The 23978-nt window shown below is 53.8% G+C and overlaps 2 protein-coding genes across 2 annotated transcripts in view; one reads left to right on the forward strand and one right to left on the reverse strand.

The window, feature by feature from the left end:
• The window catches only part of LOC110305267 (GRB2-related adapter protein), a 19239-nt gene extending 4509 nt beyond the window's left edge, over positions 1–14730 (forward strand). The window contains exons 2-5 of the mRNA XM_021177152.2: positions 2227–2324; positions 6128–6250; positions 11803–11971; positions 13616–14730. Coding sequence (XP_021032811.1) covers positions 2227–2324; positions 6128–6250; positions 11803–11971; positions 13616–13801 — 576 coding nt within the window. The 3' untranslated portion in view covers positions 13802–14730. The remainder of the gene's footprint in view (positions 1–2226; positions 2325–6127; positions 6251–11802; positions 11972–13615) is intronic.
• Positions 14731–14790: 60 nt separating this feature from the next.
• The window catches only part of Slc5a10 (solute carrier family 5 member 10), a 47431-nt gene continuing 38243 nt past the window's right edge, over positions 14791–23978 (reverse strand). The window contains exons 11-16 of the mRNA XM_021177149.2: positions 20457–20564; positions 18070–18220; positions 15785–15953; positions 15482–15697; positions 15170–15227; positions 14791–15057 (exon numbers count right to left, since the gene is read on the reverse strand). Coding sequence (XP_021032808.1) covers positions 14951–15057; positions 15170–15227; positions 15482–15697; positions 15785–15953; positions 18070–18220; positions 20457–20564 — 809 coding nt within the window. The 3' untranslated portion in view covers positions 14791–14950. The remainder of the gene's footprint in view (positions 15058–15169; positions 15228–15481; positions 15698–15784; positions 15954–18069; positions 18221–20456; positions 20565–23978) is intronic.

The raw sequence follows: 23978 nt of genomic DNA on the forward strand, positions 1-23978 counted from the left end.
CTCTCTCTCTCTCTCTCTCTCTCTCTCTCTCTCTCTCTCTCTCGCTCTCTTTCCATGATTAGCTTGCCCCAGGGACTCAGACTGATATCTCTCTGGGAAGCTGTTGGTACTGTGCACCCTAGCCACCTGCCCCTGAAACCTTCCAGCTCTGGACTCCTGCCTGGAATCTGAGCATCTCTCCCTGCCCTGCCCTTCCCCTCTGGTCATGGAGCTAGTGCACTTCTCCCGTGACCTCTTTTCAAGGAGCCAAAGTTGGGCCTCTGCCCTGGCTGTCCCCCTATTCCCTCTACCTTGGACACTGTCCCCCTATCTTTTCATCATTGAATTCTTTTTCTTTTCCTTTTGCGGGTGAAGAATGGAGAACCACAAACAGGTCTACCCATGTAGTCCAAACAGACCTGGAACTCAAAAATCCTCCTGTTCCAGCTTTCTAAGGGCTGGGGAGATAGGCATGGCCACCAAACTAGCTGGTCCTTTCTTATAAATTGGGGCATCTCCCACATATGTGTGTGTGCGCGCACACATGCTTTTCTTGAGCACTCTGTGTGCCCTTCTGGCAGCTCCTTGTCCAGGCAGTGGCTCCCTGACACTCTTTGCTGCATGAAGCTGCTGTTTGTCTCTCACCTTCTTTAAGGTATCCCCGGGGACAGGTTCCTAGCATTCATAGCACCTCCGGGACTCCTTTTGTTGTCTGTACCCAGTAGGTGCTCAAGCAAGCTGTCAGTGACTGCCTCTGGGGGCAGTAGAAAAGCCAGCAGCAGTCAGGGCCAGTGGTGGGACAGACAGGCTCTGAGCTTGCAGTACTAACCTGAAGGGTGTTCTCTGGGGAAGGGGGTCCCACAGTTCCAAAGGTTCAGGGCTCCATCAGCAATAAGAATTCATCAAGGTAAACATAGAAGCATCCTTGGTCTGCACAAAGAGCTGGATGGATGCAGAACAATACATGGCTGGAGTTAAGGGCTCAGTGGCCATATAGGAACTATAGCATGAGAAACTGCGTGGTTGGTCACAGCTATGCCCATTAACAGATAAGCTAATGTCTGGAGCAACTGCAGGGCTCCAGCTAGTGCTGGAGCCAAATCCCTAGAGACAACAGAAGTAGCCAGAGCTCAAAAGCACTGGCTAGAATTTCTTTCTCAAGCTGTGGCCACATTGGGGAAATTGTTTCATTTAGAGTGAAAGTGGTTCTGAGCCAGCTACCCGCTTCCATCTGTCCAACTACCCACTTCCGTCTGCCCAGCACTGCTGACCTTCTTCAGGCCAGGAAGGAAGGAAGGGCTCAGCCTGGCTTCAGTGCCTCCCCCAGGGTGGGGGCTCAGAACTGGGCTGAGGCACAAGCCTTTTAGCTGCTTTTCACTTGAAGATCAGACATGCAGACATATCAATTTCCCTGTTTCTATTGCCCTGGTGCAGAGGAGAACCAGCTCTGCAGCCTGCTCCTAAGCAGAGAAGGGCCTCAGGCTTGGCGCCAGGGACAAGGCAGTTCAGTGGGGTGAGAGCCAGTGGGCCATGGCCCCCAAGGCCAGCATTGCCAACGCTCCATACCAACGATAGGGTCTGTGTATGCTGTGCTGCCCTGGCCAGGTTCACTCCTTCTCTAAGCCTGGCTGGGAAACAGCACTTGGTGATGGCAGCTTCTTCAGCTTGTTTGAGAACTGAGGTGACACAGCGCAAACGTACCCATGACATGGAGGGTGCTGTCCCCTCCTGCTTTCCACCCTTTAGTGGCTCATCCAGTGACTCTCAACCTAGTTCCAGCTAGTTCACCTGGGGTGACAGGGCCACCGACTTGGAGGGTATCTGTGGGGCCTAAGTATCTGGGCCTGACTCTCAGAACTGGCCTCATCAGAACATGGGATCTTTTGTTTGTCCCCCTATTCCTGATCCTCACTGTCATCCCAAACACTAAATATATGTGACCCATTGGCGCTCTCTGACTCATCTGGGGGTCTTTACGTCATATCTCAGTGGTCATTGATTGGCTACTCTGTGTTCCTGCGAACATAGCTCGGTCAAAAACCAAGGAACACAAGTCTACTTCCTTTCCCTGAGGCCCCCGGGGGTCTGGTTTGAAGGTGTAGCTGTCCACCTGCCAGTAGGCAGGCTTGGCCTGTGAGATGCCATAGGTCCCATCTAGGGCTCTGTCCTCTGGGAAAGGCCTGGCAGCTGCTGCATACAGCAGGGCCTCAGCAGGTGGCCAAGTAGACATATTGTTCCTTCCCACAGATCCTGAACATGGAAGATGACCAGAACTGGTACAAAGCTGAGCTCCGAGGAGCCGAGGGTTTTGTTCCCAAGAACTACATCCGTGTAAAGCCACACCCGTGAGTAGTCACCACTGCCACCATCCACCTGGAGGCGATGCGACCCCACCTTGCCTTGCCAGAGTCAAGCTGCTTGGGGTACAACACACCCCAAGAAGATGGGCACTGGCTGACTGGTCTGGGACTTGGATAGGCTAGAAGTCCAGTTTGGCCCAGATATCTCAGGTCTGGGACCTAGGTCAGGCTCTTTACAGATGGCATCCAGTATTGCTCTCAGAATGTCTGGACAGCTAGCTAAACGATCTTTGAACACCAACTGGATATTCTTTAAATGGCTTATGGGTCATTGATCTGGTTTCAGGGAGCCAGACACAGGGACAGGGGATCAGAACAGTGGGATACACAAGGCACAGAAAGTATATGTAGAAAGGCAGGCAGCATCAGGGTGCCTCTCAGAAAAGGTGGCAATGAGTGAGATGCTGAGGGATACATGGGAGTTGGCTGTATAGACAAGGGCAATGACTCTTGGAATTTTCAGGGGAAAGTGGAAAAAGGGAGGAAGCCAGAACAAGGCAAGGAAAGCAATGAGCAGAATCTTTAGTACAGGGGATAGGAGCTGAGACAAGGGAGCAGAAAGCCATGGGGGTACCGGGTCGGGGTGGAGCTCAGTCAGCAGGTGGAAGTTGTGCTGTGTGGCTGGGTGAAAAGGAAAGAGGGAGGTACAGGGGGAGCCCAAAGGGTATTTCCTCTTTGTCTTTTTCTCTGCTCGTTTCCAAAGCTGCTGCCACCTCCGGCTTCCTCTGCTGTGCTGGAGGTGGCAACACCTGTTCCGGGTCCCCATCCCTAACCACTCTGCTGGCTTTCCTGCCTGGCACACCCCCCAGCCAGAGACAGGAGGAGGACACAGAGGAAGAGAGAAAAGCATAGTGTGCTGCCTGGGTGCTAGCCAATAGAGGGCTGGGGCATGCAGGTGGCACCAGGAAGGGCTTAAGGCAGAGGTTGGAAGGCTGTAGAGTCTGAACTGCTGAACACACCTGACCTAGGGCCAGGAGAGGGATTGCAAGGGCTGCAGTCCTCAGTCAGGCTGTCATGGAAGCCAGGGCAAAGGGGGGTTCATCAGGATACTCAAGAGTCAAGGAACCCATCCCCTGGTGCCTGGAAGGCACGACTACCTGCCTATGTTTGGATCAAGCAGGGTCATGATCTGGTGCTCACCAGATCCTAGGGGACATGCTGACTAGCTGGCCCAGTTTGGTCATCTTAGACCCTACCCTGGCCCAAAACAGCTGTGAGGGTCACCCTCTCTTAGGCGTGAAGGTTCTGAATGTGGTGGTGGGGAGAAAGAGGGGTGTAGCCCTAGAAGGCTTCTACCTATGGCAGGTCCACTCTTTCCCTGAGTCCCAGGATGTTCTCTGTCCCTGGATCTGGAGATGCAGGCCCTCTATTCTCAGGGGAGTTGGAGGGCAGGGAGGTGATTATAGGGGCAGGGAGGGCTCCTCAGTAATAGGAAAAGCCCCTGGGCCTGGAGGTTCAAACAGAAGTTTGCAAAGGATGTCAGAAACAGGCCCAGGGATGTGTGGGAGGTGGGGTATGAAGCATGTTACGAAAGCGGGAGGTAGAAACACCTTCAGTTGTTCCTATAGCTGCCCACCGCTCGCCTAGGTGGGAACTATTAACATCATCTTATAGGCTGGGCGGTGGTGGCACACACCTTTAATCCCAACCCTTGGTAGGTAGAGGCAGATGGATTTCTTGAGTTTGAGGCCAGCCCAGTATACAGAGCAAGTTCCAGGACAGTCAAGGCTACACAGAGAAATCCTGTCTCAGAAACAAACAAACGAACAAACAAACAAATAATGACAAAACCCATCCATCACCGTATAGACCAGCAGAGGCACAGAGAAACTGGGTGCCTTGTCCAGGATCACTTAGCCTGCAAGTAGACTGGGATTGCAGCTGGTGGTGGAGGCCCTTCATGAGCCACCAGAGAGGGACAGAAAGTCCATGAGAGCAGCTGTGTGGGGGTGAACCTCAGACTCCCTAAGCAGCCTCTCGGGAGACCTCAGTCCTCCCTGGGTTTCAGTTTCCACCCCAGTACAAGAAGCAACATAGTCAAAGGTGGAGTGGTGAGAACTGAGATTTAGAACTTCCTTCAAGCAGGTGAACCCTTCCTCCGTAACTCACAGCCTATTAGACCAATCCCCCCATGACCCTGTCACCCAGTGTTCTCACTTCTCACCTCTGCTGTAGAGACTGTATTAGGGTTCTCTCTCACTCTCACTCTCTCTCCTTTCTCTCCTCTCTCTCCTCTCTTGATCTCCCTCTCCCTCTTCATCTCTTCCAGTTAATCTAACAATGGCTGGCTATGACCAGAAAGTCCAAGAATCCAGGAGTTGCTCAGTCCACAAAGCTGGATGTCTCAGCTGATTCAGGACACACTGGAATCCTGCAGAAGCAGGCTCTGATGCCAATCAATGAAGGAATGGACTTGCTAGCAAGTCAATGGCAAGCAGGCAGAGAGCAAAGATATCTTCCTCCATATCTTTATATAGGCTTTCAGTAGGTGTGGTCCAGATTAGAGGTGGGTTAACCTAGTTCCAAAGATCTGGATTAAAAGTGTGTCTTCCTAACTCAGAGATTAAGATCAGAAGTAGATCTTTCCACTTCGAATTAAGCAAAAATCTCTCACAAGTATGCCCTCTACTTGGGGGCTTTAGTTAATTCCAGATGTAGTCAAGTTGACAACCAAAAATAGCCACCACTGAGACCAAATTCCAATGTAGATTTTGGAGTTATGTCTAGGCATGGCTGGCAGTCTCCCGTTCCTAAGGACCCTCCCCCCACCTCCCAGAGAATCCCCTCTAGGTCCAGCACTCTAACCTAGGAACTCAATACAATACCCTAGGGTCAGTAAGCGAGTGGCTGGCTGGAAAGGCCCTTGAGGCCTCCTCGCTGCAGAAGCTGGCTAGCCCAGCAGACAGGAAGGACCCCAGGAGAGGCTGCTCTGGCCTTGCAAGAGTCCCAAGACCTAGCGGGTGCTGTTCTGTTCCAAGTCTGCTCCTACTCAGGAGAGACAAAGGGCAGGGAGGGAGGCCACTATTATTGATGTCATCCATACTTACGTGTGGTGCCGAGGTCGCACTCGCTAGGCTAGCACTCCACTGACTCACACCCTAGCACAATTTTACGCTTTTTTAACTTTTAAAAATCTGTACTGGGCCAGTGAGACAGCTCAGTGATTAAAGGCACTTCTCACCAAGCCCAGTGACTTGATTTCAGTTCCCAGGATGTGAACAGTGGAAGGGGAGAACTGACTGGTTGTCCTCTGGTCTACATATATGTAATATGTACATTCCTGAACATGTATGTGCCCACACAGAAATAAATAGTTTTGAGAGTGCATACTGCTCTTGCAGGGCATCCATGTCTGGTTCCTAGCACCCACATCTGACAGCTCACAGCCACCTGTAACTCCCACTCTGGGAGACCTGACCCTCTTCTGGACTCACATGCACATACCCCACCCCTTACATATAATACATAAAATTTAAAACAATAATGAAAATGAATATTAAAAAAGAAAGATAATCTTCATCTACAAGCCAGACAGGCGTGCCGGCTGGTGAAGCGCCTGACTCTGGTTTTTCTGTCTTGGGTGTGGGTTTGCCTGGCCTGGTAGGGACAGCAGGGACAGATTGCCTCAACTCTGATTTGCCTCTCCTATGTGACCTTGATTTTCTTCCCTACTTCTCAATTTCCTCACGTGTAAAATGCTCTCAGTGATATCTTTGAAGAGGGAATGAGGGCCAGCCCTGCCATCGACCTAACGGATACCTCCAGACACGGTCCCCCTCTCCCCACAGGTGGTACTCGGGCAGGATCTCTCGACAGCTGGCTGAGGAGACTCTGATGAAACGCAACCACCTAGGAGCCTTCCTGATCAGGGAGAGTGAGAGTTCCCCTGGCGAGTTCTCCGTCTCTGTGAAGTGAGCTCCAGGGCGGAGTGGGTGGGAGCAGGGGCGGGGGGCAGGGGGGGGGGCAGGCCTAGCAGAGCCACTGGCTGGGTAAAGGGCTCAGCAAGCAAGCAAGCATGGAGGTTTCTTGGTTAGAGAGTGGGGGAGGATGCCCAATGAGGCCCCAGGGCTGGTGACCAGAAAGTTCTGCCGACAGGGTCCCACTTGATGACAATGTTGTCTGTGTTGAGAGCACAGACTCTGAGGCCAGGTACTTCTAATTCTGATGTTGTCACTTGGTGGCTGTGTGGCACAGGACCAGTTACTTAACCCTGCTGAGCCTGTTTCCACACAGATAAAATAGGTCATTGGAAGAATGAGTCAGTAGACCTAAAGCAGAAGGCTGTATTAAGTCCACAAGGAGAAGCTCACACCTTATAAGATAGCGTCTGGCAACAAGAGCCAAAGCAGGGGTGCTGGACTGGGGACTGTGCAGTGGCTTACCAGGATGAACATAGTGGCTCCTCAGTCTGGCAAAGCAGAAGGGGCTGAGGGCAGCAGGGTCACACTCAGAGGGGGACCATAGGGCGGAGGACTGGTACACAGCTTGGGCTTTCTCTCAGAGCCAACAGGAAGTCACAAGGGGTCTGAGGGGTACAGGAGGGGATGATGTAGTTCCATCCATAGCAGCCCCCCCCCCTGCTGGCTGTGAGGAGGAGGAGGAACTTTTGGGGGAAGGTAGCACGAAGCAGGAGGAAGAGAGTGGGGTCAGGGCCTGGTGACAGGGCTTAGGACTCTGTCCCCTGATTGTGTCTGGAGTAGTGGAATGCGACATGCTACTGTGCTAAAGGGACAGAGGAAGGTGTGGCCTACCTATGGCTCTTCAAGAATGCTTGCTCCCAGGCCACACTTGACCTCTGGCCAGTGGCTTTCCACAACAGCATACCGAGGATCAGGGCAATGTGTGAAGACCCTGCGGCTCCTGTCGTCCTTCCCCTCTGTTCTGATTGCCCATGGAGCTATAAGACCCACAACGGGCTGGGGCTACTGCTCTAAGGCCACAGCCCGATGCATCATCATGTGTTCTGTCTCCTGCAGCTGCTTAGCAGCCACCCTAACCATGCAGCAGCCATTGGTTACTCCAAGAGGGTCCCCCACACCTTCTCCAGCTTCCTTGCCTATCTGGTACCATATGTACAGAAAGGTTCTGTACCCAAGTCTGCCCTGGACATCCCTTAAATCCCTACAGGTCACAGCAGAAAGTGACTCCTAGGGATGACACCACCAGGAGGATAGCCCAGCCTCAGTAACTCCTGGAAGCTTCCCAAAGACCCAAGGTCACCTAGCCAAACAGGGGCACCCGGCACAGATCAGGCCCAGAGTAGGAGCAAAGAGGAACCTGTCCCATCCCACTCCTCTTGAGCTCCCCACAGACCCAGGCTGCCTTGGCAGCCCTTGGAGGGTGGTCCTGGCTAGCCACCCTGGGACAAGGGCAGAAGGGCAGAAGTATGGGATACACATAGACCTAGAAGTTCCACCACAAGCAGGTGTGGAAGGAAGTCCACAGAGGACATACTCTGAGAGGAGAAGGGGCAGCAGAGTCCAGCCTTAAGCATGTGTGGGAGCTCTGCTGGGGTCTGAGGGGTGCCAGGCACAGGAAACAGTGTGCGTGAAGATCCGATCAGAGGTCGTACTGTGAGGTCTGTTTGGATGTTAACAAGCCTGGCCAGAAGGGGAGATGGCAGTGTGCTGGGATAGGTTTTCAGTAGGCAAGCTCAGCCAACGCACGATGCGCAAAGAAACCCTGGCACACACCCACCAGTCCCTTCTCAAGAAGTCCTAGAGCACCCACCCACGTTAGGCCTGGCTGACCAGAGCTTCCCCAGCTCAGCCCTGCGATTGCACTTAGGGCCACCAGGTGGCCATCTCCACCCTTGCTTCCTCCTAGGCTGGGCCAGAGATCTTGAAACTGACTCCCAAAATGGGAGTCCCAGCTGCCATACCCCCTAGCCCTGAAATCCAGGCAAGTTATCCTGGGAAGCTCAGCTTCTCTGTCCATGAAGAAGGCATTGGTACACACTGAGCTATGGTCTGGATGTACGCTATCTAACTGCGGCCCAAAGTGGACCTGAAGGGGAGCCCCCTGTTCAGAGGCCACTTCTGGCCCCATTGCTCTTGCCCAGGGCTCTCTGGAAGACAAATTGGTTGGGGATCCTGGAAGCCCTGGTCTCCTCCTGTCTTTGCTTGGGACTAATGTATGACTTCACTCAGGCTCTGGTCCTATCTTGGTGGTCATCCCTCACCTGTGATCCTGAGGTCAACCTGACAAATCCTCCACCCTCCCTGGCATGAGTCTCCCACAAGTTCATGCCAAGAACCACAAAGTTGTCACAGGTAGTTTTATGCACCTTGGGTGCTGAACAGTGCCAGTAGCCACAGCCAGTTCATTGAGCAGCTTTCAGAGAGGTGACCCCCTTGAGCCCATTGGCTGGCACCTGTCTGCCTAATTTCCCCTTCATATTCCTATCCAGGCCCGAGACCCTTCTCTCATGGCTGATGGGAGATAGATCCCAATTAAAATGTCTTGCTTCCTTTCTGGCCATGAGTGCCTTGGAGTTATAGCACACACTTGTCTATACCACCAGACTGGTACTTTGGAGTTAGCACACACTTGTCTATACCATCAGAACGGTGCCACATGGAGCACCCACTGTGACCCAGGTCCTGTCCCTGGGAGCACCACAGAATAGGACAAAGGTCCTCGTTCCCTGTGTGCTGCTCCAGTGATGAAAAGCACAGGTTTAGCAAATAATGGGCGCTGGGGAATATGAGCAGGGCTGGGCTGCCAGATCCCAGTGTGCAGGTAAGGAAACCAACACTCCGAGTGGCGAGAAACTTGCTACTGAGCTCAAGTGTCGTAGTGGACCATTTTCTGAGAGGCAGAAACCTGGCAGGGAACTATCTCCCCATCGCTCAGGGCCTTCCGAGGTCATCCCTGTTCTCCCTGTGTGCTGCAGGGCCAACTTTGCTCTCCTTTTGTTCCCCAGTGGACAGAAAGGTGAGCACCTAGACCTGGCCCATGTGAGCCTCAGCTGGGAAAATGGGAGCATGGGCTCCTGCCCACCCAACCTTGGCTCCCCTCTCAGATGCTGCTGCTGCCACTAGGCAGGAAAAACTTGCTGAGCCAGACTGGCCTGACTAAGTCCTTGAGTTTTCTGATGCAGGGACCAGGCATAGCACAGTTGGTGGGGGTTGGGGTCGGGGTCACAAAGTACTGCCCAGCAAGGGATATTCGCCATAGAGATGGGAATAGGTAAAAAGACACATACTAGGACATACTGCAGACACCAGGAGTCCAGTCCATGCTGCCTCTTCTCCAGAACTCAGCTTTGGGGCTTGGGGATAGGGTGGAGTCCTGATGAGCAGTGTGGGATGGTGACATAGAGGCCCCTTCCCAGACAGCCTAACCTTCCTTAGCTGGGAAACAGGGGCAGCTATGGGCAGGTGGCAGAAAGGACAAGACAAGCCACATACAGCCGTGACTGTTACACTGCCCAGCCTGAAGATTTCCCAGCTGACAGGTTGGAAAGTTCTAGAACTCCTGGCCCTATGCCCTGTCCCCCAGTTCTCCCATGGGATCCAAGAGCATTACCCTGCAAAATTCTCCAAGCCCCAGGCTCTGAGCTGCTTACGAAGGAACAAGAATTTAGGAATCCAGAGCCGGCCCTGCCCCACCCCATCCTGCCTTTCTCTGAACTCTTAGCCACACTCACCCTGCTGCTCATAATGACCCCTCCCCGGGCAGCTACACCTGAGGGCAGAGAGGTGGACAGACTGTTCCTTGCCCACCCTCGGCACCTACAGCTTAGTCACTGCAAACACTATGCTGTCAGCTCATAAGCAGTTTTGTGACTCTCAGGGTTTGTGGCACCTCTGGCAGAACTTTCCTTTTGGGGGAAACAGGCTCTTCCAAAGGAGCATAGCAGGGCCGTAGCTGCTGGTAGGGCTGGCTCAAGGCCAGGTCAGCTGGTGGCTACAACCCCCATGGAAAAGCCCTCAGCAAAGTCCGTGGTGAGGGACCCTCAGGGAGGCTCTGTGATAAAGGCTGAAGGCACAGAGAGCTGTTCGGACCCTCGAGGAAGATCTGTCTCCTCATTCTGGTACCTGTATGCAAAGCCTTTGTGAATTATGTGAGCAATAAGGCTAGATAAGGATGCAGGGACCCAAGTTGAACCCCGACCCCGACGAGGATAGTAACATTGGCTCTCCAGAGGCGGGCAGTTTACCAGGGACTTGAACATGAGTAGGAACGCATGAATTCTTTCCGACTGGAAGGCCGGGTGAGATGCTTGCTTATGCAGTCCAGGCTAGCCTCAAAGTGGATTCTGGGGTTACAAACCCTGCTGGGGCTACAGGTGTGAGCTGACGCCCTCTCCAGACTTTAGACTGGGCTGGGCAGGGAGCGTCCTCAGATTCATCCTAAATCTCCACTCTGAACCATGGGAAGCAGCCCGGCCCTGGGGCTGGGAAGAGGCTGAGCTGTGGAGGGCCTCCAGGTGGGGCTACAGAACTCAGGACGGGGTTGGTCTCTCTGGAGGGCGCAGCCCTGGGAGCAGGCCTCATTTGGCATATCTGGGACATATTGTCCCAAAGGGAGTGACAACTGCCATTGTCACCGTCAGTAATCAATCGGAAAGCTCCCCTGAGCATTTTTGACGAGAGGCAGCCCCACCCAGCCTTCCTGTGGATTTCTGAACAGGTTGCATCTGGACTCGGGCCTCAGTTTCCCTACTGTGCATTAGGCCACACGGCAGCACCTGTCACCCTGTGACAGAAAAGGGGTCCCAGAACTTGTAGCTGCTGCCATTCTGCACACGTATGCTGGCAGACTGTCCTGGTGTGCAACAGGTTGTCAGCGAGGCCCAGGCAGGTCCCTAACAGGATGGTCTGGATTACAGGGGCTGGGACTTGGTACAGTTTGGTGGCATTGGTTGGAAAGGTTGAGCAAAGAAGGGAAAAGGAAGGGACTGTTGGTGACAGAGAGGCCAGCAAAGACAAGAAGCCAGCTCTTGAATCTGAAGAGCTGGGTTTTTCATGAAGGCAATGGCAGCCGTGGAAGTCTCCTGAGGACATGGAATGTTCGGAATATCTGAGTGTCTCTCATAGGTACAGAGTTTGATGGGAATCAGGATGGTCTTGGGGCTCAGCTCCCAGAGTACTGTGAGGACTGAGTGGGGAGGGTGACAGGAGGCAGGGGAAGAGGGAGAATGTCAAAACTCCGAGGGGACACTGAAGAGGTGTGAGAGAGCGAGGACTCAGAGGCGCCCAGCGACAATGCTGGCCAATGTTTTTCAGCTTTCTTATCTGAATGAATGTTATCTCTATAGGAAAGCAGAGGTTCGGAGAAGGTAAATAACTTGCTGGAAGTCACACAGTGAGAAAGTGGCCTTGTCTAGCACCCATACCCTGAATCCCATATTCTGCTGCCAGAATGGCTCCCAGTCCTTCCAACTCCATATCTCCCCCAGAACAGGGTCTGGCTCCAAAGGTGGGGGCAGGTCTGAGGTATTGGGTCTTCCCCCTAGTTATGGTGACCAGGTGCAGCACTTCAAAGTGCTTCGAGAGGCCTCAGGGAAGTACTTCCTGTGGGAGGAGAAGTTCAACTCCCTCAACGAGCTGGTCGACTTCTACCGCACCACCACCATCGCCAAGAGGCGGCAGATCTTCCTGTGTGATGAGCAACCACTGATCAAGGTAAAGCCAGGACTGGAGGGCCTGAGTCTGAGGGGCACCTCCTTGCATTCCCCAGCAGCCCAGGTCACCAAAGTGACATGAGTGTGGTCCCTACAGGACAAGGGGGAAGGACAGCATAGAAGGTGGGGGCAGTACAGAAACTCCACTTTGCCAACACAAAAATACTCTGGGGTATACAGTAGGTGCTCAATAAGTGCTTGTTAATGAATGTATGTCTGGGCGCCTGCTGAGTCCCACACCTGAGCTGCTCTATGCACTCTGACTTGGGTTTTGGTTTCAGTTTTGTTTTTAGGCAGGGTCTTTCTGTGTGTCTCTCGCTGGTCTGAAATGCACTGTGTAGAACAGATGGGCCTTGAAGTCTCACAGTGATCCTCTTACCTCAGCCTCCCAACGGCTGGGGTGAGCCTGCTACCCTGCAGAATGAGCACCTCGCCGTTCCCGTTATACAGATGAGGAAACTAAGGCTGAGAGGCTGAGAGCGAACCAGTTCTTGAGAACTCCTGGTCTCTGCTCCCCAGGGAGGCGCTGAACCTGTATAGGTTGTGGGCAGTGTGACCCTCAGGGAAAAGGTGGGGCTGGGCCCAGCATGCAGAGAGTTCCATCCACCTCTACTCTTCACAATAACAGCAATTTGCCAGCAGCCTGCCCTTTCATCAGGGAGCCAGGGGCAGCTCTCACTCTCATTAGGATGACGACACCTGCCGACTGGGTTATTAGCGCAGCATGGTGTTTTGCTTAGAGGCTGGGACAAATCAAGATCTGGACATATTCGAACTTGAGTGCTGTGGAGGGGGAGGGGAGTGTGACTCCAGCCGAGGCTTGGGGAGGAGGTTCTCAGACTTCCCACAATCAGGCTTTGTGTTTTTCTCCTCTTTCTTGATAGCCTGCTATGTAGCCTGGGGGAGGGGTCATTTCAACCCTTAGCTGGGCCTCAGTTTCCCTTCCATTCAATGGGTTTGCTTTCCCAGGAGAGATACTCTGTCATTTCAGACCCCAAAAGTGCTCACCTGGCTCCAGTGCCCAGCCTGGTGAGCTAAGGTCAGCTGGAAGCTCCTGGTTTCTGAGACCCCGTCTCCCAAACCCCTGTACTGGCTCTGCCAGAGCCCTGGGGTCACCCATTGGCAGGGGGCAGGGTGAGAACTTCTTCCTTCCTGGGCTGAGCCCACTGATCCTATCATGTTTTGAAGTTCTGCAGGCTCAGCAGAGGCCAAGAAGAGCCCTGTGCTGGGTACTGCAGATGCCTAGCAAGGGCCATAGGGAAGACACTGGAGCCAAAGAGGTAGAGATGAGCCGATGCCACAGCCAGACCTGAGAGCAGAGAGCAGGAGCAGGGTTTCCACTCTGGAAAGCCTGAGGGGGCTGTGGCAGAAACTTCTAAGCCATGGCATCAGTTACCGTGTGTATGTGGGCCCAGAGGGAGGGAATAGGTCTCAGAGAGAATCAGGCACCAAACCAAATCCTACCTGAGGCCCAGGACTGAGGTTCCACACACTACCGGAGCAGAGAGGGTCGTTGGCCCCCCCTTCCCCTCCCCACCCCCACCCTCGGCCCCGCAGGAGCTCACTTCTCCCACCCGGCTCCTGGGGACAGGCAGCTTCCTGCCTCCAAAGGCCACTGACTATTCTGCCCCCTATTTCTCCATAGCCACCCCGGGCTTGCTTTGCCCAGGCCCAGTTTGACTTCTCGGCACAGGACCCATCTCAGCTCAGCCTCCGCCGAGGTGACATCGTGGAAGTTGTGGAGCGTGAGGACCCACACTGGTGGCGAGGCCGGGCAGGCGGGCGCCTGGGCTTCTTCCCACGGAGCTACGTACAACCGGTACACTTGTGACCACACAAGACCAGAGGAGTGATGCTCTGGGCTCAGCTTCTTCACACTAACCAGGACCAATATTGGTCACCACCAGGCTAGGAGCGGAAGCCACCCGCCCGCCGGCCTGACTGCTTCCTATTGGTCTCTATGTGTGACATCACCCGCCATTGACCAGACCCATCCTCTCCAGACTTGAGGACCAACTGCTAATGGCTGGGGCCCAGCTCAGAAAGCGCTTCCCTTGAGCAGTTCATCTTCCAACGGCCTTTCAGGTTGTACAAGTTACCCGGAACTGGCTTAGCCCTGGGCAACCTCAATGTCCATAAGAGTGCAAAGTTCCTCCCACTCCAACAGCTTGGGGCCTCCTGGCTTTACCCCACCAGCGCTGGAATGAGGTTATATAGAGGTGAATCCCGTTGGAAGAGGCCTGATAGGGACAGAGGCAATGTAGTGGGTCCCCTCCTGTTAGCTACAGGCAGAGCCCAGCTTGGAGGCCTTGGCTATGCAGGTTCAGGAGGAACAGCCAGGCTATGGCTGGCACTGAGTGAATGCACCGTGCATGGGGGTGGTGCCTGGCTATGGGGGAATCCTGAGCCGCTGCTACCCAGAGTCAGAGCATCTGCAGATTGGGGAAACTGAGTCAGACTTGGCAAGGCCTGGCATGGTGATGGGCTTTGGTGTGGGGGAGAGAGAGAGAGAGAGAGAGAGAGAGAGAGAGAGAGAGAGAGAGAAGCAGAGACCAAGAGATAACAGAGACAGACAGAGAGACAGAGAGAGAACCTCTGTGGCTGTCTTTAAGTCCCTTGAAGAGCCCAGGTTGCAGGAACCTGGGGTTCTCCCCGAGCCCAGGGCTATCCCAAGACCCTCTAAGCTGTGAGCCTGGCATACCCTCTGCTCCTAACCTGTACCTGCGTATTCAAAATAAAACATTAACCAGTGGACGTCAATCTTTCTCCCCATATCTGACTTTTTTAAAAGTGCTGTTTTTGAAATGATTCTCCACTATATTTTCAGAGCACCGTGTCTGCTGGCTCAGCCAGACACGTGGGATTGGCCACTGTTTATCTGTGGGCACATTCTATTCCTTGGGCCTTCATGTCCAATCCAGGAAGGAAGGCGGTCCTGAGGACTTGAAGCGCCTGTCTTCCCACTGGTGTGGTGGCAGCATCAGGCAAAATAGGCATAGAAGAAAATGTTGACACACATGAGGAAGATGGCGTTGACATTACACACGCGGGCCCAGAAAGCACGTTTCTGGGGTGTCTGGTCATCACCTAGAGGAGGGTGAAGTAGGCCAGTAAGGAATGAAGACTATACTTTCAGTGCCCATACCTCCAGCCCCAGCCTGGGGAAGGGTGAGGAGCAATTGCTGGGTTACCCACTTACCTGTTTTAGTTCTTAAGGACCAGTTTGGAGCCAGAGTCCACCAGGTGAGGTTTTCAATCTGCAGAGAAAGGGCGTGAGAGGTGTAGATGGAGAGAGCAGCCCCAGAGAAGATGCGGGTCAGTTAAAGAAGGAAGCTTAGTTCAAACAAAGACGAAGGTCTGGGCCAGCAAGGGTTAGGAATCAACCGTGGGGGTACCTGGCATCAGAAAGGGGCAGAGATCTGGATGTGAACAGAGTCCGTCAGGAATCTATCAGAGACAGGTCAGGAATGGGGCCTGTGGTAACTGGGGTCAGGAGATGGGACTGCCTCACCTGTCTTTGCTGAGGGGGCGGGCTCAGTAGGCTCCCAGCGGCCATCACAGCACAGGTGAGGAGGAAGAGGGCAATGGCAAAGTGCAAGTAATGTAGGCTGCGGAGGGGGGCTGGCCGGGTATCGATTTGGCCGCACGGGGGCTCCGGGTACAGGAATTCCAGGACCAGCCTCAGGGCACCCACCACCAGCCCGGCCATCAGGCCCCAGAAGGCCCCCTGGGGAAAGGAGAGACAGAGGAAGATCTCAAAGGACTTGTGGGGTACCCTTAAGGGAATCCCACCGGATCTGTCTGTGCCACCCACCTGTTCATTGGCCCTCCTCCAGAAGATGCCCAGGATGAAGATGGCGGTGACAGGGGGCGCCAGCGAGCTGGTCACTGACTGCATGTAGATGAAAAGCTGACCACTGTTAGAGCCCTGCAGGACCGGGATCCAGGCTACGCTCACACCGATGAGTACCACGATGACCAGCCTGCAGGTGGCAGAGGCCAGCCCTGCCTCAGTTCTTCACCGCCCCCCCCCAAAAAAAACTGCCTCTTGGACCCCTCTGCCCATTTCAGCACAGGCCACTAAGAACCACGAGCTCTTGCTCCTTTTCCTAACATAATTCCCTGCCAGTCATTCAGCTCTGTTCCTGCCTTCTCCGCTGTGTGTGCCACATCTACAGGCATGCGCATGCTTGGGTCCGGCAGTGTTTTCCTGAGCTCGCCAGGCATTTGGGGACGGTGAATGGCACAGTGGCCCTCGCATCTGAGCCAGCCTGGTGGGACTTAGAACACTCACAGACCTTCTGACTTCTTGGCAGAAACCGCACCATCCCAGCCAACATATCCTTGGCTCTCTGCCCTCAGTCCTTCCTTGGTGGGTGACCCCAATCTACCCAATAGCGGCCCCGCGCGGGCCCTTCCCTCCTCCCTTCCTCCTCCAAAGGCCTTGCGGGAGGCTCCTGGAGTTGACTTTGCAAATAGCAACCTACCCCTCCTACCGGTCCCGGTCCCACGCCTGAGGAAAACCCAGGGGAGTGTGGGTCTGGAGGCCTTGAATGAACCCTAAGGCCTTGAAGTTTGCACCACCCTGCTAGTGCTGGAGTCCCACCTAGCTGAATTCACCCAGAAGTACGGTGGTGGGCGAAGCCCGTGCCCAGGCACCATGCAGGACTGAGGAATTGTGTGCTGGTAGGCGGGTGGGGTTCCCCACCCACCCACGCACCCTCACCCCCCACCTTCCCACTTTGCATCTGGCCAGGCTGGGGGGCAGAGAGTGGCAGCAGGAGGTGCTGCTGCTTTGATTGAGGCTAATTAACCCTTAGACCTGCATACAGCTGGGCGCAGCCTCTTCAAAGCCAGGCTGCCCCCACTGACACGCCCTCCACCCTCCAGCCTGCTGCGCAGTTCCTGGGCCTTGTGTTCTCACTGCAGTCCATCCTTCAAACCAAGCAAGCCCCTGGATGAGGAGGCGGCAGCCACTTCCTAAAGCAGCCTCCAGGGGTGCTTTCACATCCAATCTCTCCTAGGTGGCTGGTGCAGTGTGTGTTGGAGAGGAGGGGGCTCTGAGTCTTCCATATTGTCCAGCTGGACATAGAACTAAGAAAAGAGACAGGATGTAGCAGCAGGGAGGGAAGGAAAGAAGAGGGGCACCACTGTCCGTTCACAACACCCTGACTCGGTTACCCCTGACAGCTCCTCTACTTACAGTAAGTGCTATGAAGAGCCAGCCTCTGGGAGACCAGGGAGACAGGAGGCATGAGGGCTACTACAGTCCCAGGCCAGAGGACCCACTGTGGGACAGGACAGGGAGATGTTCAGATTCAAGGCCTAAGAGATGGGAATCTGAAGGGATTTCTTTCAAGGAAAAAGCTGTCTCAGAAGGACTAGCCTCTGGTCACACAGCAGCTGCAGAGAAGCCGGAGCAAACAGGTGGTCAGAAGTCATGGGACCAGATCTGGTAGATAAGAGCCAGAACGGCTATAAAAGCCAGAGGCTCCCTGCCTGCAGATGAGCTCATGACACCCTGGCTCCCAGGCATGCCCCAACAGGGCTCTTCTCACTGAAGCTGACTGCTTTGCATCGCAGGGCAACTACTGGGAGAGCCCCTGCCCCAGGCCTGGCAGCCAGGCTTCAGGAGGAAGTCTTCATTAGTGGGAAAGGAGCTGGCACACTAGGTGCCCACTCTCCATTGCCCCGGCTTGTCCTACCACACACAGGCCAAGCACAGGGGTAGGGTGGAAGTGTCTTGCAGGGGTCCATTTGGACATATTGGAGGGAGTTATTTGGTGGTGGTGGAGCACAGTGGGACAGGACTCGTAGCAAAGGCCATAGGTGGGCTGAGTAAGTTAAAAGTGAGTGGCAGGAGGAAGTGGCAGGTCCTCAGAGCCTGAGACAGGGGCACCCTTGTGGCCTGGGTGTGGCCAGTTTGAGGATTAGCTCTGGGTTCCATATAAGGTACTTGAGCAAACCAGAAGGCTCAGAAAGATCCCTGGTGTAGTTGGGGGAAGCTGACTCCTATGTATCCTTCAAAACCCAAGCCTGGTGAGGACCCCCACAGGCAGATAGCGGTCCTGGGGGAGCCCCTTCCTGCCTCACCCATACCGTCCCACCAGCAGCAACTCCCGCTCCCCCGCGCTGGGCCGAAGCTGCCTCCAGATGTCCATGGTGAAGAGCGTGCTGCTGCTGTTGAAGATGGAGGTCAGGGATGACAGGAGAGCAGCCATCATTACTGCGATCATCAGCCCTCGAAGACCTGAGGGCAGAACAGAGCCCCCCACTGTGACCCTGCGCTGCAGGGAGAGAGGCAAGCTGAGGAGACTGGAAGTGATCAGGACTCAAGGGGCAGCCAGTGGCAGGGCTGTGGGAGACTTCTGAAAGGGCGGTGGAGCCTGGAAGTAATTACCCAGTGCTTGGGCTGCTCTCAGTTCTGGTGTCTACCTCCTGCAGATCCTGAGCTGACAAACCACTTTTCTTGCCCCAGCTTCACTGGAGGGAACATCCAACCTGCCTGAGAGTGGGGAGCCTAAGGGGCAGCTTCAGGGTCAGGGGAAGCAAGCATGGGACCCTGTGCTAGAGGCCACACCTGGACAGACAGTCACCACTTCCTGTACACAGCAAGTTCCAGCAGGCATGGCGGATTACTTCTTGTCTCTGGGAAAGAGCCTTGGTTGAGGGAAGGCATAAGAAATCCACCCTACTATTTCCTGTGAGTGAGAGGTCTCTAGCCAGGCAAGGCAGCATTTTGGGATTTACGGCTCGAAAGGGCTCAGAACACTCAGTGCTGTGGTGCTCAGTTTGGTCACCTCCTATGTGTTCCCTCCTCTTTAGCAGACAGACTCCTTGCTCTACCTTCCACTCCTAGAAAAGGGTGGTAGTCCAGCTTGAGGTCAGTTCTGCAGTGTGGCTTCCAGGCATCCTCAGGCTGACTAGGATGGGGCCCAAAGGAAAGTGAGTTAAGCCATGGTTCCCCCAACATTTTCCTATCCTGACTCCTTAGTGTATAGGGACTGGTTTGACTTGGTATTTATTATACCCATTTCTCAGACAAGGAGCTCAAGGCCTAGAAAGGGTTTAGAGACCCAACAAGTGTATGTCAGGGCTAGGCTCAGTCCTTGGCTCAGTATGGAAGGGGAAGCAGGAAGCCTGAGTTGGGAGTCCATGGGATGGTTGGGCCCCATGCCAGGCAGTGTCCTTGTGTCATTAGGCTTAATCCTGGCAACAACTCTTAAGGTGGGTAGACTCATTACCCCCAATTTACACATGAGGACATCAGGCTACAAGCAGAGAAGTGGCCTGCTCTACATAACTCCACTGGCACACAGCAAGAGCCAAGGTCTATTCCCTGGTGTGTGTATCCACATATGGGGTTGGCCCTGTGGAAAGGAAGGAAGGAGGGAGGGAGGGAGGGAGGGAGGGAGGGAGGGAAGAATCTTAGCATCCAGATGAGTCAAGACTGCAGGGCTCAGAGATCTGCACTTAGGGTGAGACTTCCCCCAGCCCTAGACTGTTGCTTCTGCTTGCACACCTCCTTGGCTGGGGAATTCACTACCCAAAACTTGATTAGCTTGGTTACCACAAGGAACCATGGGGAAAAGCCAAAACCTGCCCATGGCTCTTCTTACTAGCAACTGTAATCTTTGGGGAGCTCACTCTTGTAAATATGGGTGCTGAGGGTCCTGGACTCCTGATCTCAAAGGAGTGAGCAGTGGACTTCAGTTTGTATGTCATCCTGGGCCTCAGCTTCCTCATGAGGAGTTCATAAAGAGATCACGACAAGGCAGTAGGCAGCCTTTCTTGGTAGGTCACTTCACATCTCTAGCCCTTCTTGTTCTCAGATTGGTTTCTGGGCTGGAGAGATGGCTCAGCGGTGAAGAGCACTGACTGCTCTTCTGGAGGTCATGAGTTCAAATTCCAGCAACCACATGGTGCCAATCAACCATCCATAATGACAGACAAACAAACAAACAAACAAAACTATGAGCTGGAGCAAGCGGGGCCCACAGTGAGCAGGGGCAGAGGCGAGGAGCAGGGCCAGAGCAAGAGGGAGAAGGGAAGAAGGGTAAAAGAACAAAGATTGGTTTCTTCTATGTGTATGTACACTTTCTTGCATGGGTGTATGTGTCATCTGCATGTACAGGAGCTCCTGGAGGCCAGCAGAGAAGGAAGGTCTGGTCCACTGGAGCTGGAGCTACAGAGAAGTCTCCATATGAATGTTGGAAACCAAACCTGATCCTCCTGCACGAGAATCTTCTCAACCACCAAGCCATCCCTCCATCCCCAAGTTCCCCATCTTTAAATGAAGAAGCGCCCAGCCAAGCAGTCTGAGAAAGAAGAAAGAGCTGACATGGGAAGCCTGGGCCTTTACTTCTGGGCACTTCTGTCTGTGCCGATTGGATGGCACAGGGACTCGTGCAGGATGCAGGGCGGACCCTACAGCTCCAACCCTCACTCACCAGGACCTTTCATCTGTCCATGAGATAGTCACTCACCTACGGGCATCAGCTCCATGACCAGCTTCGGGTAGGCAATGTTGGAGCAGCCAACCTCAGCCCCACAGGCTCGCAGACACTCGGATGGTACCACGCAGCCCACATCGTCTGTGAGAAATAATACCTGTGTGTTGCGCACACGTGTCCGCGCGCACACACATACACACACACACACACACACACACACACATGCACACCAGGCTAGCCTGAGCTGGCTTAGTGGCCCCTCAGACTCTGCCTCAGTTTCCCAGAGCTAGTCCCTGGGGCTCAGGCCCCTGGATATCCTCCCTGCTGCTGCCTCCGTTGCTGGCCCTCTTCTTGCTTCCTCTTCCCAGCCCCAAGCCAGGGGGTCCTGGTGCTGTGCTTTAGCTGTGACCCTGTGCTGGTGCTTGGTGCCTCTACACCCTCCTTAAAGTGGAAGCAGAGGCAGGAGAGGGAACACCTGCACATCATGGGGCAACACATCACCCATTGCTTCTGTCTAGCACCCCAGCTCCCGGACCCTCTTACCTGCTTGTGCTTTTTAGTACACACCCTGCACTTGAATGCCTCCATATCTCTGCAGACACAGGCTTTCCCCCCCTGCATGCCACTGACCCATTAACACCCATGGCCACCTTTGTTTATCTCCTGCTTCTTCTCTGACTGCTCCCACCTGTCCACCTGCCTAGAGCTCCTGAGGCCCAAGATCAGTTCCTCTCGTTTGTTTACTACGCCTCCTTCCTCACCAGTGCTGGAGCACCCCAGGGTAGACACCAGTTTTGAATCATCTCAAGTTCCAGGCATCGCCCAGCCCAGGGCTGGGCCCAGAGGAGATAGTCTGAACTTTTGCTGAATGAAAGAATGAGCAAGTGAGAGGAGGGAGGGGGGAGGAGGGAGAACAGAGGAGGGAGGAGGGACAATGGAGGAGGGAGGACAGACTAAGGAGGAAAAGGGAGAAAGGTTCTCAGGACAAGCCCCACATAGTTCAGGTACTCTCTCCCACCTCCTCACCTGGGGTGCTTTATAGCACTGAAGAAGAAACAGTTGCCTGAGACACACAGATGGTCCCAGAAGAGAGCTTGGGACCCTGTGGAAGGCTCCTGAGGCCTCATGGGCCTGGGACTCATAGATTTGCATCCTGGCCCAGCCCTGCTGGTTCTGCCACTGGAGAACCCAACCCTCCCGGGAGGAAGAAACAGCATCCCAGCACATAATGACTCTTAAAGCCAGGTAAGGGGATCCCCCAAGTTCCCTGTGCCTGATTCAGACTCCTCCCTCGAGTTCTTCCTATGAATACCTGGGCTGGACGGCAGCAGAGGCTGATAGATTCCCAGAGTGCCACCTCTAGGGCAGTTGGAGCCAGCAAGGGTTCTGGCTTCTGCAGCCAGGGGATCCTTGCAAACTTTACCAGGTCATCTGTCCATCCTGCAGGGGGCCATACCAGAGCTGGGAACTCCCTCCCTGTATCCTCCTTCCCTGTGGCCAGTGTCAAGTCCAGCTTGGTTCCTGGAGACAGGATGTCATCTCTTCACTGCTCCATCTACCTACCAGTCTGCCCAAAACTTGTTCTGAGCATCATCTTGGGAGGTTTCCCTGTAAGCTTTAATTTTTCTCAACCCTAATTTTAATAATGGTTCATAAACATTTTAACCTCCCCACCACCCAGCAGTGCCAGGAAATCGGCAGTTCAGTTCCCTGGAATCAGCAGTGGCCGCTCAACCCACTCACAAACGCTATACAAATGCAGTCCAGATTGGTAGTGTCGGGACAGCAAACACCAATCAGCAGTGGCAGCACAACCTAGCAGAGACAGCCAGGCCTCAGCAGAGTCAGCAGGAGACAGTGAGGAACCAGGACCACCGGGGATACCAGGAGAAGTTCTTTACTATGTCTCTCTCTCAATGAAGTACAGATCAGCGAAGAATCGAGACCAAGAAGTGTTGCAAAGCTAGCTATGCAAGCAAGCCAAAGCCCTCATCATTGTCCGTTGGGTCCTATTTATACTCCCTCCAAACATTGCGTATCTAACCTCCATGGGTCTTGCCTCAGCTCGTGAGTCTGTCTTAGCAAAACCATGAGTCTTTATCAGCTTACATTACTCTGCCAATCGGCCCGAGTCCTCAGAAGCAGCAAGAAGCGACTAGCACACCACTGGAAGTGTTTTGGTGTGTTTCTCTCTATGAAGTCCCAACAAACAATGACCAATAAGCAATAGTAAGGCATACCAATCCCATCCAGTGTCATCCACTGTCTCTTGTGTCCTTCCCATCAGACATCATGTGTCCTTTCATATGTTTGCTTTAACAAAAACATCCTTTCACCTGTGTCCTCTTCACGAAAACACTCTTTCACGTGTCTGCCCCAGCAAAACACCACCCAACACAACTGACTTTCCAAAGAAACCACAAGTTTCCACTTCGTTTCCCCATACTCCACAGGGGGTCACAAGGATGGGATTGTGCCAGACCCTTGACTACCTTCATTCCCCAACAGCAGGCAGCACCCAAGCTCTTAGGGACATCTCTGAGCCTCTGCATCTGCTGTTCCCATTCCTTGGATCACCCTTCCCTCCTCCTAAGCCTAAGGGATTTAAGCTCATTCCTCTGAACTCACAGATGTTTGGCTTCTCCAGGTCTAGTAGCAATATCAGCACCAATAACCATAAAACTTCTGTCAGCCTTGCTTCCCATCACACTAAGGCTATGAGGTCCCTGAGAGAATCCTGGGTTTCACACATGCCTAGCATAGCCAGTACATGGCAAATGCTGCCCAAGTGTGTCGAATGACCCTCTCAAGGTAATCAAGATGATTGCTACATTCCACCTAGTACATCCTGGCCCATCTCGAGGAACCTGCCCAGATGCTGTTCCGCTCATAGGTTCTGGGAAAAGGCACATGGGTTCCACCAGGACACTGGTTTTCCCAGACCCTTGCTGTACAGTACTGAGTAATTCTTTAATGTCTTCAAGGCTGTTTCTTCCTGGATATGACAAAAACCCAACCTCAACGATCAAACTTTCTGTAAACCCAGCTCAAAACGTATCACAGATCGGAATACTAACAACAGATCAAACTCCTGGGGCTAGATCAAAAGGTCTTTGACACTACACCAAAAGCATGATGTGTGACAGGTAACACGGGTGAAGTGAAACCCTTTGTTCAGTGCCATGAGAGGTGCTGCAGACTCTGTATCTACAATACACAAAGAGCGCTAGAGGCTCAGGAAAGGAAGCCATCCAGAAACGAGCCAAGCTACAAACAGACCCTCAGTGAAGAGGACATACGGAAGGCAGGCAGACACCTGAGATGCGCGCGCGCGCTCGCGAGAGAGAGAGAGAGAGAGAGAGAGAGAGAGAGAGAGAGAGAGAGAACCTTAACTGAGAAAATGTCTCCATAAGATCAAGCTGTAGACAAGCCTGCAGGACATTTTTTAAAATAGTGATTGATGTGGGGGGGCCCAGCCCATTGTGGGTGGGGCCACTCCTGGGCTGGTGGTCTTAGGTTCTCTAAGTGAGTAGACTGAGAAAGCCATGTGAAGTA

The sequence above is a fragment of the Mus caroli genome, chromosome 11 (genome assembly GCF_900094665.2).
Source record: "Mus caroli chromosome 11, CAROLI_EIJ_v1.1, whole genome shotgun sequence".
NCBI lineage: Eukaryota > Metazoa > Chordata > Mammalia > Rodentia > Muridae > Mus > Mus caroli.